At 37.5% G+C, this 15,374-nt stretch overlaps 1 protein-coding gene across 7 annotated transcripts in view; it reads right to left on the bottom strand.

Moving 5' to 3' along the window:
• Positions 1-15,374, bottom strand: part of ADD3 (adducin 3) — a 129,837-nt gene that overhangs the window by 31,398 nt on the left and 83,065 nt on the right. For 6 of the 7 annotated variants that reach the window (XM_055093368.2, XM_003825566.7, XM_008950894.5 and 3 more), the window contains exon 2: positions 3,404-3,627. In XM_055093368.2, coding sequence (XP_054949343.1) covers positions 3,404-3,598 — 195 coding nt within the window. In that variant the 5' untranslated portion in view covers positions 3,599-3,627. Of the gene's footprint in view, positions 1-3,403; positions 3,628-15,374 lie in introns of those variants that run through there. The other variant, XM_055093369.2, reaches the window with a different exon arrangement.

The following is a 15,374-nucleotide window of genomic DNA, read 5'->3' as shown; positions in this document are numbered from 1 at the left end:
CATTTGTCCAGATGGATTTCACAATTGCTTTGGACCAGTGACTCCTTTGAATTTCTCAATTTTCTCCTTTTTGAAGAGGAATGTCTGTAGCAGTTATCTTATGCCCTCTCCTGCCACTGGGGAGCAGATAACATGAATCTTTATTTCACAAGTTAATAGATTGACAGGACCTGTACTTAAGGTTCTACACCCTGAGGACAATCATCTGCAGCTGGACTACATTTAGATGATGAGATTCTGGATTCAAGCTAATGTTGGAATGGGATAAGACTTTTTAGGAGGTGCTAGGAGAAGAAGAGTGTATTTTGCATGTGGGAGGAAGAAAAATAAATTGTGGCAGAAGGACAGACTGCGGTTCCTTTAAAATAAATTGTGACCTGCCAGGCATGGTGGCACATACCTGTAGTCCCAGGTACTCAACAGGCTGAGGCAAGAGGATCGCTTGAGCACAGGATTTTGTGTGCTATGATTGTGCCTGTTAACAGCCACTGCACACTAGCCTGGGCAACACAGTAAGACCCTGTCTCTAAATAAGTAAATAGTAACCAGAGAGTGGACAATTCTCTCCTCAAAAGATGGAGCTTAATTTCTCTCCCCTGGAGCATGGGGAGAATTGAAAGACTCACTTCTGACTAATAAATATGGCAGAAGTGACAGTGTGTGATATCTGAGATTAGTTCAAAAGCAGCATTCAGGCTACTCTCTCTTGGATCCTTGCTCTGGGGAAGAACACTCAAGCAGCTTTAGAAAAAGTCCATGCGGCAAGGAATTGTGGTCTTTTGCCAACAGCCACGTGAGTGATCCATCTTAAGAGTGGATCCTCCAGCCCCAGTAAAGTGTTCAAATGACAGCAGCCCTGGCTAACATATTGACTGCAACTTCATCAGGGAACTTGAATCAGAAAAACTCAGCTAACCTGCTCCTAAACTTCTGACCCACAGAAATGGTGAGATAATGAATGCTTGTTTTAAGCTGCTAAGTTCCAGAATAATTTGTTATTTAGCAGTAGATGACTAATACAAGCCACCAAGTATCACTTGCCTTGGTGAAGTTTCTGTTGCATTAAAAGAAACTTAAAAACCACTGTCCTAAAATATGGCAGGAAGACAAAACGTATACACTTTCTTAAGTCTTTCACAAAGAATATTTTAAATTCATTAGCCAAGATCTAGGGAAAAAAATATCAACTTTTAATTCTTTTAAATCTCAGCCTTCTTTGTTCCTCTCTGGGCAGAAAGTGATCATTCTTGTTAAGTGAATAGGGAAATGATACACTATGCGTTTGCCCTTTCACATTATTTCACTAAGTTCCCCAAGGCATAAGTAAAATTTTTACTTTTAAGCCCATTTACAAATAGAAATACTAAGTACAAAAAAATTAATCTACTTAACATTATGCAACTTTAGTTTAATGGGCAAACTATAAGACAAAAACCCTGGCATAAAAATGGAGTTTAGTAATTTTTTTCATTTAGACTCTACAGTTAGAATTCAACGGTCCTCTTTGAGATACTTCCTAAAGAAATCTCAATATTTAACAACCTTAACCAAAATTGAAACTTCACTTCATTCTTTCAGTTACTAATATGCTGTTACTACAATCATTTGGTTGATAAGTTCTTTTAAAATTTTGTTTGAGACAGGGTCTTGCCCTGTCACCCAGGCTGGAGTGCCGTGGTGTGATCACGGCTCACTGTAGCCTTGATCTACTGGGCTCAAGTAATCCTTTCGACTCAGCCTCCCAAGTATAAGACTACAGACTCACACCACCACGCTCGACTAATTTTTTAATTTCTTGCAAAGACTGGGTCTCACTATGTTGCCCAGGCTCGTCTCAAACTCCTAGGCTCAAGCAATCCTCTTGCCTTGGCATCCTAAAGTGCCGGGATTACAACAGGCGTGAGCCACCATTTCTGGTCTAGTAAGTTGGTTCTTAAAAATGGGGTTTCTTTGGAGAAGGAAACATATCTATTTTGATCTAAATAATTAATGTGCTCTTCAAGTCTTTATAAACCTAGACACTCAAGTTTGCATAAAGTAAGGCACTGAACATTTACTCTCTCATGACTTTTCTGATGAATCTTTCCATTTGGAAAGAGTTTCTTTAAAGTGGGCACTATAAAAAAAATAAAATTACTCAATGCTTACATTGCTTTTATAACTTGTACTTCAATGCTTTCACCGAGGCCACTGGTATGGGAGAATTAATTACTTAAGAGTGGAATTCCCCTTTGGTTTTGGACTTACCTCTATGATTAAATTCACAAGGACACAACAAAAATGATTTACCAGGGCTACTTCAGGCAGCTCTATGCCTTGGTGCTAATTTTGATACCCAAGTTGGAAACCTAATATAACCCTAACCTGGGCATCATATGTCTGTGTGCTGAACTCTGTCTTAGGGGTGCATGATCTTCATCATGCAGAAAGTTACAAATTCATTTTGCATTTTAAATCAAGCTGTTCTCTCATTTTCCATCATGTATTAATACATTTCCACTAAGATTTTGTAAGAAAACAGATCATTTGAATATGATTCACAAAGTCTGACTATTGCTGTGCAGACAGGATTTTTCCGCTTGAGTTGAATTTTTTTTTTTTTTTTTTTTTTTTTTGAGGTAAGGTCTCACTCTGTTGCCCAGGCTGGAATGCAGTGGCATGATCACGGCTCACAGCAGTCTTGACCTTCTGGGCTCAAGTGATCCTCCTGCCTCAGCCTCCCAGGAGTAGATGGGACTACATGTGCACACCACCACACCCAGTTAATTTTTAATTTTTTTTGTAGAGACAAGGATTCACTATGCTGCCTAGGCTGGTTTCAAACTCCTGTGCTCAAGTGAGCCTCCTGCCTCGGCTTCCCAAAGTGCTGGGATTACACTGTGAGCCACTGAGCCTGGCCTATAATCTACTTTTAATTTAGTTAATTTAGTGTGTATGCACGTGTGCTTGCAGTAGGCATATGTAATACTAGGCTGCCAAATCACAGACTTCCTCAAAAACCTTAAGTCTTCTCATGCCACTCTGAGCGTCAAGGTACCCAAAGGAAGAAGAAAATACGTGCATGGGATATACCTAACTTATTTATTGGTTCCTATGACTTGAGTCATGCCTTTCTTTTCTTTACATATTCAGTCTGAATTGGGTATCCTCCTTTAATAAAGTGCTATACCCAGAAAACACACAAAATTTAAACCACCAAACACAATACTAGGTTGTCATTAAGGCTCTGCAAATCAAATACACAAATTAGATGTCCATTTCTCCTTTGAAAGACTGGAAGCAACTGGTCACCACTCCTCCTCCACCCCTCTTTTAACGTGAGGGTAGTTTGAGAAAACTTCTACCTTATTATACTAACATTTCCAAAGAGGGAGAAAAATTACAGCCTTCTAATTCAACTCACAGGACTTTGCAGGATCTGAGTAACTCGTTTCCTCTGCTCCATCATGTTGAAGTCTTGTCGTAGATCAGGAGACATGTTCCTCTCCCTAATGTATTCTGGGTCATTTTCATTGATGCGGTCAAAATATCTCTCTTTGTGAGGCATGCTGGGAGGAGGAGGAGTGGTAATCACGCCTTGGCTGGCATCTGAGCTCATGTTTTAAGTCTGTGGATTACTCTTGTTATCTGCATTAATAAACACAAAGAAGGACATCCATGATAAATTCATTAAATTCAAAATTTACATGGGTCAAGCAGAACTTTTACATTTTGCCCTCAGAGTTAACAGGCGCACCTTAAAAAGTAGCTTCTCAAAAATATTAGAACAATTTTTTATTCATATAAAAAGATCTTAGATTATAATGCTCGATTTGAAATTGATATTTTCAGAGCTAACAGAAACTCATGGTTCAATTAAATTATGTTAATGTCATCAACTGCCTTTTTTTTTTTTTTTTTTTTTTTTTTTTTTTTTTTTTGAGATGGAGTCTCACTGTGTCACCCAGGCTGGAGTGCAGTGACGTGATCTTGGCTCAATGCAACCTCCACCTCCTGGGTTCAAGAGATTCTCCTGCCTCAGCCTCCCGAGTAGTTGGGACTACAGGCGCGTGCCACCATGCCCAGCTAATTTTTGTATTTTTTTAAGTAGAGATGGGGTTTCACCATATTGACCATGCTGGTCTGGAACTACTGATCTCATGGTCTGCCCACCTCGGCCTCCCAAAGCATTGGGATTATAGGCATGAGCCACTGTGCCCAGCTGGGCTGAAGTGATCCTCCTGCCTTGGCCTCCCAAAGTGATAAGATTACAGGCATGAGCCTCTGTGCCTGGCCCCCAACTCCTACTTTTAATACCACATATGCAAAGTCATACTTTCTAAGTATTTCAGAGTAATAGGAACTAGTACAAACCAGTATGAATTACATTAGGGAAGAAATAGTCTTAACATTCTTTTAAAGTGCTGCAAAGAACGAATTTTTAAAAAGTAGTTATAAAACTTGTGAACACTAAGGGTTTCCCTCTGATGTAGCCTTTGGCCATGCAGAATAGAAACAAGGTATCATGTATATACAGAATTCTAGTTTTAAAAATCTTATGCAAATATTTATGCAACAACTATCCAACATGCATGTTTAAAAAACATTAGGTTCAAGACACAAATAGATGAAACACTCCAGAATGGTGGCTTTCAAACATTTTATATTGTATTCACATACAAATATATAAGATACATAACTGAGATAAATTAATGACATACTTTCCCTTATGATGTGGTATATTCCGATATTTTCTATTTTAATCTACTTCATTTTAATACACGCTAGTCAAATTGATTGATGATCCACTAATGGGTTGTGACCCACAACTTGAAAAACAATGCCCTAGAAACTCTAAGTTATGGTCAGGAAGGAAACGGAAGGGAGAAGGGGTAGGAAATGTTAATTGAGAATGAATATATGCTAGAGAGGAGAGTAAGATTGATTTTTTGAAGAAATATTGTAGCTTATTACATATTTCTTTACATATTAATATTTTAAAAATAGTACTCTTACAGTAAATCACATTTTTGTATTTTTTTTTTTTTTAAATAGAGTTTAAGCTGGGCGTGGTGGCTCATGCTTATAATCCCAGCATGTTGGGAGATTGAGGTGGGAGGATCACTTGAGCCCAGGAGTTCCAGATCAACCTGGGCAACATAGTGAAACCCTGTCTCTACAAAATAAATTAAAAAAAAAAAAAAAAAAGCCAGGCGTGTTGGCATGCACCTGTAGTCCTAGCTACTCAGGAGGTGGAGGTGGGAGGATTCCTTGAGCCCAGGAGGTTGAGGCTGCAGTGAGCCATGATCACACCACTGCATTCCAGTCTGGGCGATGGAGTGAGGCAAAAAAGTTTCTGTATTCAGGCCGGCACAGTGGCTCATGCCCATAATCCCAGCACTTTCGGAGGCCAAGGGGGCAGATCACGAGGTAAGGAGTTCGAGACCAGCCTGGCCAACATAGTGAAACCCCGCCTTTACTGAAAATACAAAAAATTAGTTGGGCGTGGTGGTAGGTGCCTGTAATCGCAGCTACTCGGGAGGCTGAGGCAGGAAAATTGCTTGAACCTGGGAGGCGGAGGTTGCAGTGAGCTGAGATCATGCCATTGCACTGCAGCCTGGGCAACAGAGTGAGACTCCATCTCAAAAAAAAAAAAATTCTGTATTCATGAAAATAGTTCACAATTTGCTTTAAGAAATATGGGTGTTAAAAGAACTTTAGCCAGTCACAGATAAAATGTTACAACTATCTGCTTAGTTTAGATAGAAGGCTTTGCAAATAGCACAATGTCTACCCATTTAAAACACATCAATGTCAGCACTGCAGAAAGATAAAAACATTTTCAAGCTCTCTGAGGATATTACAAAGGGCTGTTTATGATTCTATGAATTATACATCTGAAAGCACATTTTTGGGGGAGGATTTTTGAAAATAAGTACCTATAAAACAGATACTCTAAACACAGAGCCACTTAAAGATACTCCCAATCATTACATTTCTATCCAGTCCCTTAGCCATCCAACTCCTAGGATTATTATTCATAGATAAGAATAATATTTCTGCAATGTTTCAGTATATTCAACCATTTCAAAGCAGAACTACAGAAGACCAGTCTCCTCTGAATCAAATCAATTGACTGCCTTAAATTGAGGATCATTGTACAAAACAACTGGCCAGTACTCTTCAATCATGTCAAGGTCATGAAAAATAAAGACTAGGCTGGGCGTGGTAGCTTATGCCTGTAATCCCAGCACTTTGGGAGGCCAAGGCGGCCAGATCATGAGGTCAGGAGATCGAGACCATCCTGGCTAACACGGTGAAACTCTGTCTCTATTAAAAATACAAAAAAATTAGCCGGGCGTGGTGGCAGGCGCCTGTAGTCCCAGCTACTCAGGAGGCTGAGGCAGGAGAATGGTGTGAACCTGGGAGGTGGAGCTTGCAGTGAGCCGAGATCACACCACTGCACTCCAGCCTGGGTGACAGAGCGAGACTCTATCTCAAAAAAAAAAAAACCAAAAAAAAAACAAAGACTAAGGAACTGTAAGGAACTGTTCCAGATTAAAGAAGACAAAGGAGACTAAGACGTGACAATTAAATGCAACATGTAATCTTGGATCAGATCCTAGACCAGGAAAAGGACATCAGTGAGACAATTGGTGAAATTTAAATAGAATCTGTAAATTTGATAATAGTATTTACATCAATGTTAATTTCCTGAAACTGATAATTACAACATGGTTATGGAAGATATTATCATTTAGGGAATCTGGGTAAAGGAAAAACAGGAATTCTTTCACTATTTTTGCCAACTCTTTTGTAAGTCTGAAATAATTTCAAAACAAAGCACAAAAAATCCAAAATATATACATAAACATTAATCCAATAAAAGACAAATCCAATCTCAACACAGTCAAAGGAAAACATTAATACCACAATTTTCAGGGCCCTCCTGAATTTTATAGTATACCATGTTCTTTCCTCACCAAAGAATTTTTAAAAGTTTGCTCACAGGTAAGATAGGATACAAAACACACTTACGAAAAGAAAACCCCCAAACAATACCTGAGCTATTAAACAAAAACAGTCATACATATGAAAGCTATATTCCCAATCCACTTAGATTAATATAAGAACCCTCAAAACTCAAAGTAACAGAGGTAGTAACATTGTATAACTGTTAATATACTTAAACAGTATCTGACATATGCTCATACCATGTATTTTGTAAAGCTGTTCATTATCAAATTAACCCAAAGTGTTCACAGACTGAGAAAAATATCCCTACGTTCAATTCTGAGCTCACCAGCACTGCTAGTGCCATTCTTGCCTATCTTACAATCTGGGTTGCTTGTATTCAGGTCCACTTGTAGAGCCCTTTCCACCTGAGTTACCTGTTAGATGCCTCTAGATGAGCTGGACTCCTGATTTGGGCTCTGTGGTACATCGTTTTTCAAAGACGGCCTCAAGAATTCTTCCATGCTTCCCTGCGATCTACTTTTTCCACTAAGAAGTAGAGACTATTTTCCTATCCCTTAAATCTGGTTTGGACTTGTGATTTGCTTTGACTAAAACAATGTGGCTGAAGTGACATTATACACTTTGAGGGTCGTGCAGCTGCCACACCATGAAGAAGCCCATAATGAAAAATGAGGAGAAAGAGGCCCAGCTGTCCCCAGTAAGCCAGGTTCCCAGCAGACCCCCCCCCAGCTAACTATCGCAACATGAATGAGTCCAGGTAAAAGCAGGTAAGGTGCTACTCAGTCAACATACAGAATCATGAGAAATAATAAATTGTTAAACACACAAAGCTTTGTTTTTGTTGTTGTTTCTTTTTTTCACACAGCAACAGATAACTAAAGTGAAAACTGGTGTTACTGGTGCTGTAATAACAAAAACTGAAAACGTGGCATCTGGGGCCTAGGCAGTGGGGAGGCTATTAGTGGAGGCTGACAAGGCAGTGAGGAGACTGCTACTGGAGACTGGAGAGAGGGTTATGTTGCATAATGAGAGCACAAACTAACAAGAATGTGTTAACTTGAAAACTAGAAAACATGCTTAACGAATGTGGAGCTCGCTAAGATTTCTAGGTAGAATGCTGAAAGAGCCAACTGAGTATTGTTTTTTTCCAAAAAAATATTTTTATATAATAATCTATAATAAATAACACAGACATCCCTTATGCCCTTTTCCCCAGTTTCTCCCAATGGCAACACATTGCAAAACTATATTACAGTATCACAACCAGCACACTGACAGTAATATAGTCAAGAAGGAGATTATTTCCATCACCAGAAGTACTCCTCATGCTGCCCTTTAATAGCAATGCCCATTTCCACTCCCTCCTTAATCAGCAGCAACCACTAATCCATTCTCTATTGCTATAATTGTCATTTAAAGAATATTATACAAATGAAAATATGCAACATATAAAACCTTTGGGGATTGGCTTTTTTCACTCAATCATTTACTGAAGATTTGTAGAGGCTGTCATATCAATAATTTGTTCCTTTTTACTGTTGAATGCTATTCTATGGTATGGCTGTATCATTATTTGTTTAATCATTTGTCTACTCAAAGACAACTGGTTATTTCCCGTCTTTGACTATTACACAATTATAGCATATTTTTTCATTAATAGGAAAAAGTAGAAACAACCCAAACATCTATCAACTGACAAACACAAAGTATAGTATTTTGTCATATGGTAATCCAGAAAGTGGAATATTACATGGCAATAAAAGGAAATGGAATACTGATATGTGCTTCAACATGGATGAACCTTGAAAACATTGTAAGTGAAAGAAGCTAGTCACCAAGGACCACATATTGTATGACTCCATTTATATGAAATGTTTAGAAAAGACAAATCTATAGAGGTAGAAAACAGATTAATGGCTGCCAGGCACTATGGGAAAATGAGGAGTGGCCGCCAATGAGATTTATTTTTGGAGTGATGAACATGTTCTAAAATTATTGTGGTGATAGTTGTACAACTCTGTGACTATATTAAAAACCACTGAATTGTATACTTTATATGGCCAAATGGCATGGTATGTGAATTATCTCCATAAAACTGTTATTTTAAAAATCCAACCTGAGAAGCTACTGACCACCTTGCAAACTTGGGAATGGGGACTCTCTTGTAGTCCTCACAATGGGCGAGAACTCCATAAATGGGGGCTGAATTAAGTTACTTTACTATATCACAACTCCTTCCAAATAAATCTGGTTTGCATTATTTATAGGCTGGGAATAGTAAAAACAATCTTTTGAAAAGAAGTTATTACTTACAAAAAAATCTTTCCAAACTTAAAATTCTTGGCAGTTTGAACAGCTTTCTTTAGAATAAGCAAAGAGATGGCTGTACTTTCAACTACCAGACCTATTGTTCCACACTTCAAAGAATAATCAAAGATATGCCAAGACCGCAAAGCAGCATATTTGGTTAAAAAACAAAGCAACAAATGCTATTTCAGTTTTTCTTGATGAAAGTTACTATGAAATTTTAAAGTTATTTGAAGTTCTAGAAAACAACTTAGACCCTACACAAACTATGACAAGCTACTATCCTTAGATCACTAGTGAAATTTTCTTCATTTTAAGTTCTAAAAGACATGAGCTGCTTTTAAATGCTAGCCAAAATTTTATATACAACTGACATGGAAATTGACAGATCTGAAAACTTGAAGCAGAAATAGATAAAAATGAAGAAAAATGGGAGAAAAAACCCAAATGAACCTGGCATTGAGCAGCACTGAGTAATACAGATGGCACTAAGTGCGCAAATGGAGAAAAATTTAATTATCCCACAAAGCACTAGGCTCTTATTCCTAAAAGGCTATTGATTTTATATGAGCTTCTCTTGAAATATTTCAGACTAGATTCAATGATCACTTTTTACAGATGAGAGGAAACTATACTCAGTGGCGTTGAGTGACTTTTCTAAAGTTACATTGCTCAAATATCATATTATAAAATCATAATAATGATGTTTATTAGCATTACCATGTCATCCAGATTGCCCCATAATCAAAATTTACTCCTTCAATGAAATATAAGAAAGAAAACAGACCCATCACGCCATGTTTATGAATGTATTTTATAAATACCATCCACTGAGAGGAATAGGCTATTAAGAACTAAAATTCTAGTGCTTGTAATAGACTTAATGGTCTGTTTGCCTAGCATGCACAGAAAAATAGATGTACAAGTGGGGTAGTTGTATAATGGTGGTTTATTTGACCTAAATACCAAAGGGACAAGTTTTAAGTAACTACATCATTAAATATTAAAAAGTACTCACTAACATTTTATCAATATAGTAGTTCCCCTCCTTAACTGCAGTTTCAGTTACCTGTGGTCAACCACTGTTCAAAAATAGGCGAATATAGTACAATAAGATTTTGAGATACAGGGAAAGACCACATTCACATAACTTTATATTTTTCATACATACACACACACACCCACACACCATAAAGACACTTCGTATCTTAGCCATCAGTACTTAGCAAAACATATAAATAAGATGCATAAAGACAAAGAGTATTAGGAGATGGGCAGATCAAGAAGCTCAATGAGCAGGCAGATAAATGGTATAATAAAATGTCATGGAACATTCCACACAACTTTGAGTTCCAAACAAAAAGGAACTACATGCAAGGTACGGACCACTAAATTGGCTCAAGTCCATCTGAAAAGGAGACTACGTTGGCTATTGATCAGTATATAGGAAGTCTTAACTCTTTACCTGACAGATGACCACTACGACTTAATTAGAAGCTATTAACAAAATGACATTGATTGTGCTCTGGGTAATAATAAATTGTATTTAAGTTTCACTTTAATATAATTTAGCATCATATTAAAAGAGTTGAGGGCTGTATTATGAAACAAAACAAACCTCAGAAAAATATTCTGTTGGGACCTAAAGAGTTAAGACAAGTATAATACACCAACTGAAATAAGTGGTAATAGAAATTGGTCTAATATAGATACTAAATAGAAATGCATGTATACGTAAACATGTCTAAACTACAAAATCAGTAATTTAATGAAACATTTTAAAGCAATCACAGAATTCCAGGTACTATGCTCTATACAGATTTTCTCATTTAATATCCTTTACAACTCTGGCCAGGTGTGGTGGCTCATGCTGGTAATACCAGCACTTTGGGAGGCCAAGGTGGGCGGATTACTTGAGGTCAGGAGTTGGAGACCAGCCTGGCAAATATGGTGAAACCCCATCTCTACTAAAAATGCAAAAATTAGCTGGGCATGGTGGCATGTGTCTGTAATCCTAGCTACTCAGAGGCTGGGGCAAGAGAATTGCTTGAACCCAGGAGGTGGAGGTTGCAATAAGCCAAGATTGCACCACTGCACTCCAGCATGGGTGACAGAGTGAGACTCTGTCTCCCCAGCCTCCAAGAAAAATCCTTCACAACTCTATGAAAAGGCGACCAGTATCCCCAACTTTATAGATAAGAAAACTGAGGGTTTTTTTTTTTCAGTTTAAAAAATAAATTATATTTATTTAAAGTATACAACATAATGTTTCCCCACCCCTTTTATGTTAGGTTCAGGGGGTACATGTGCAGGTCTGTTACATAGGTAAATTGTACGGCATTGGGGTTTGGAGTACAAATGATTTCATAAGCCAAGTAAGTGAGCAGAGGACCTGATAGGCAGTTTTTCCGCCTTCACCCTCCTGCTACCTTCCCCATTCAAGTAGACCGGGTGTCTATTGTTCCCACCTTTGTGTCCATGTGTATTCAATGTTTAGTTACCATTATAGGTAAGAACATGCAGTATTTGGTTTTCTGTTCCTGTGTTAATTTGCTTAGGGTAATAGCCTCCAGCTGCATCCATGTTGCTGCAAAGGACATGATTTCATGTTTTTTTTATGGCTGCATAGTATTCGAAGGTATATATGTACCAAATTTTCTTCATTCAGACCACTGTTATGGACATCTAGGTGATTGATTCCATGTCTTTGCTATTGTGGATAGTGCTGCAATGAACATATTTGTGCTTGTGTCTTTTTAGTAGAATAATTTATATTCCTTTGGGTATACACCCAGTAAATGGGATTGCTGGGTTGAATGGTAGTTCTGTTTTAAATTCTGTGAGAAACCTCCTGCTTTCCACAGTGGCTGGACAGCAGTGTATAAGTGTTCCGTTTTCTCCACAACCTCGCCAACATCTGTTATTTTCTGACATTTTAATAACAGTCATCCTGACTGGTATGAGAAGGTATCTCCCTGTGGTTTTGATTTGCACTTCTCTGATGATTAGTGATGTTGAGCATTTTTCCATATGCATGTTGACTTGTGTGTATGTCTTCTGGGATGTTCATGTCCTTTGAGACTATTTTCTTACGGGGTTGTTTACCTGTTGGGTTAAGTTCCTCATAAACTCTGGATATTACACCTTTGTTGGATGCATAGTTTGTAAATATTTTCTACCATTCTGCAGGTTGTCTGTTTTCTACATTGATAGTTTATTTTGCCGTGCAGAAGGCTCTTTAATTATGTCATACTCGTTTATTTTTGTTTTTTTGCAATTGCTTTTGGAGACTTCATCATGAAATCCAGGTTTTCTCCTAGAGTTTATAGTTTTAGGTCTCACATGTAAGTCTTTGTTCCATCTTGAGTTGAATTTTGTATATGGTGAAAGGAAAAGGTCCAGTTTCAATCTTCTGCATATGATGGCTAGTCAATTATCCCAGCAGCATTTATTGAATAGGGAATCCTTTCCCCATTGCTTGTTATTGTTGACTTTGTCAAAGATCAGATGGTTGTACGTGTGTGGCTTTATTTCTGGGTTCTCTAACCTGTTCCATTGGTCTATGTGTCTGTTTTTGAACCAGTACCAGGCTGTTTTAGTTACTGTAGTCTTGTAGTATAAAAACTGAGGTTTAATAAATTTGTCTCAGATTACCAAAGGTTCTTCTCACAAATAAGGAAATTACTCATGGTTATAGATCTTAACAGGCATGGTGGAGTTAGCCAAAAAATACGAGATGGCTCAAAGGACTATCATTTCCTAAAGATATATCCAGCCATTAGATCACTGACTTTATTTGGGGGAGGGGGGATGAAAATATTATATGATCACAATACTCAATACCAAAGTGGAAATAGTAAATATTCTAAAAGTAGCAATAAAATTTGCACAAAGTCTTCCATGGCTATCAAACCTACACATGTGGAAACCTACCTACCTCTCTGGCCTACTGCTGGAATTGTCAGATTGATCCATATTATTCTTAAATTCCTGAACCCCGTTTTTGTTCTTTTGAAATGACTTGTTATCTTTAAAATAAAACTAAATTCTAAACCTCAATATAAAGTCCAGGAAACAATAAATCTATAGTTGTTTAGTAAAAGTTAGGACTGAGCCTTAGTTTAAAATCCAACTTAAAGTCAAGGGAAAAAACCCCCACAACAATAACAAAATAAAATAAAATAGTAACAGCAACCCACTGCGGTACTAAATGTTCTGTACTTAATGGAAGTTGATGTCTGACGAAGCAGTCATTCAAAAAAGATAAAATATGTGTCAATTGGAGGCCACAGCTAAGAGGGTGTTTCAGTTTCAAATTTTGTTTTACAAATAAAAATATAATATGAATTAATATAAACTCTTGGCAAACATGAGTCTCCTTGTGATTGTACAATTGGAACAAAGCAGTTAGATGTAGTCATAACACACACATTGTTCATAATGTAGGTGCAGAACAGTAAGTAAAAAAATGTCAAGTAGGGGCTGGGCATGGTGGCTCACACCTGTAATCCCAGCACTTTGGAAGGCCAAGGTAGGCGGACTGCCTGAGCTTAGGAGTTCAAGACAAGCCTTGGCAACATGGTGAAACCCCACCTCTACTAAAAATACAAAACATTAGCTGGGCGTGGTGATACATGCCTATAGTCCTAGCTACTTGGGAGGCCAAAGCATGAGAATCGCTTGAACCCGGGAGGTGAAGGTTGCAGTGAGCTGAGATCACGCCACTGCACTCCAGCCTGGGCGACAGAGCAAGACTCTGTCTGCCAAAAAAAAAAAAAAAAAAAAAAAGTCAAGTAGGTGCTTGTTATATCAACATAATCATTCAACAGGGTGATTCAAAGACTAAAGACAGAGTTGGACAATGCTGAGCATCAGTCTAACCTCTGTGTCACTAACGATGAAGGATATTTTATTGATCTACGTTACCTGTTACAAGGAACAGTGAGGCAAACAGATTTCTGTACTTGAGGTGATGGTGGGGGTTGGGAGAGGAAGAGAGGCAGTTACTTGCTTAGACATTGGTAGAGGTGAAAATAACATTCATTGGTAACTTGAAATAAAAATCTTTATTATAATTAGGTCAAATTTACCAATTACAATGGCCATACAAGGCGCAGGGTTACAAAGTTGAAAACATGTACAGAAAGTTCAGAGAAAGTATTTCTTCAAGTCCAAACTCAATCATTAATCATTATCTAACATTAACTTGAATTGTTCCCAACATAAACCATTTGGAAAAGTAAATATGAAACTGATTTTATACATGTATCATATATATTATAAACATATATCATATATACATATGTGTGTGTACATATATATATATTCCTATGAAATGAGTAAAACAATCAACCACAGAAAGGCAATCCCTCAAGTATCTTACAGAACCCAAAGACACACAGCCTTGGTGCGCCTTTACTCTCCTTTCTACAAAATATAATGAACATTCTATATATATTCCCTTAGTCACCATTTGTCTTCAACGTGGAGTTTTGGAAAATGGTTGAGAAACAAAAGAAGGGTTCCCCACCCCACATCCCAACCCCTTCCTTAGAGAAAGCTGACAGAGACTAGTGGATTGATTACTTAGATGTGCGTCTCAGACATTTAGTTTCTGTTGAGTTCCCTGCTATTAGAGAAAATTTTAAAATTGAGATCCAGGAAACTATCCAGAGCTTGACAGCTCATGATAAATGAGAGGTTTTAAAAAGAGGAATCACTAGAAATTATTATTTTTAAATAAACATTCATTGCTCTCAATTTCAGGAGATACCGTAAGTCTTTGATTCTTATTTGGTAGTCTTTCTAGGCAAAAAGCTTATTTTTATTTTTATTTTTTAAAGAAACATCAACTCTCACATACTTCATACTTTACTGCATACCCACTCTACAAATCTCAGTGGACCTTTTCTCAAATGAATATTCAAATACAAATAATATAGGAAATTTAACTTCCCCAAATTCCAATCTTACATCTACCTATTTCACAAGCTGAAATTAGATTTTAACTGAAGAAATGCAAATAATCCAACAAAGCTTATTATTAAAAATGAGCTGAGTCTGCAAAATAAATATGCATTGAAAAGGCTAGTCTAGGAAACTGATTTGTT

Source organism: Pan paniscus, chromosome 8, assembly GCF_029289425.2.
Source record: "Pan paniscus chromosome 8, NHGRI_mPanPan1-v2.0_pri, whole genome shotgun sequence".
Lineage (NCBI taxonomy): Eukaryota > Metazoa > Chordata > Mammalia > Primates > Hominidae > Pan > Pan paniscus.
The sequence above is the reverse complement of the archived record's forward strand: the minus strand, read 5'-3'. Positions and strand labels throughout refer to the sequence as shown.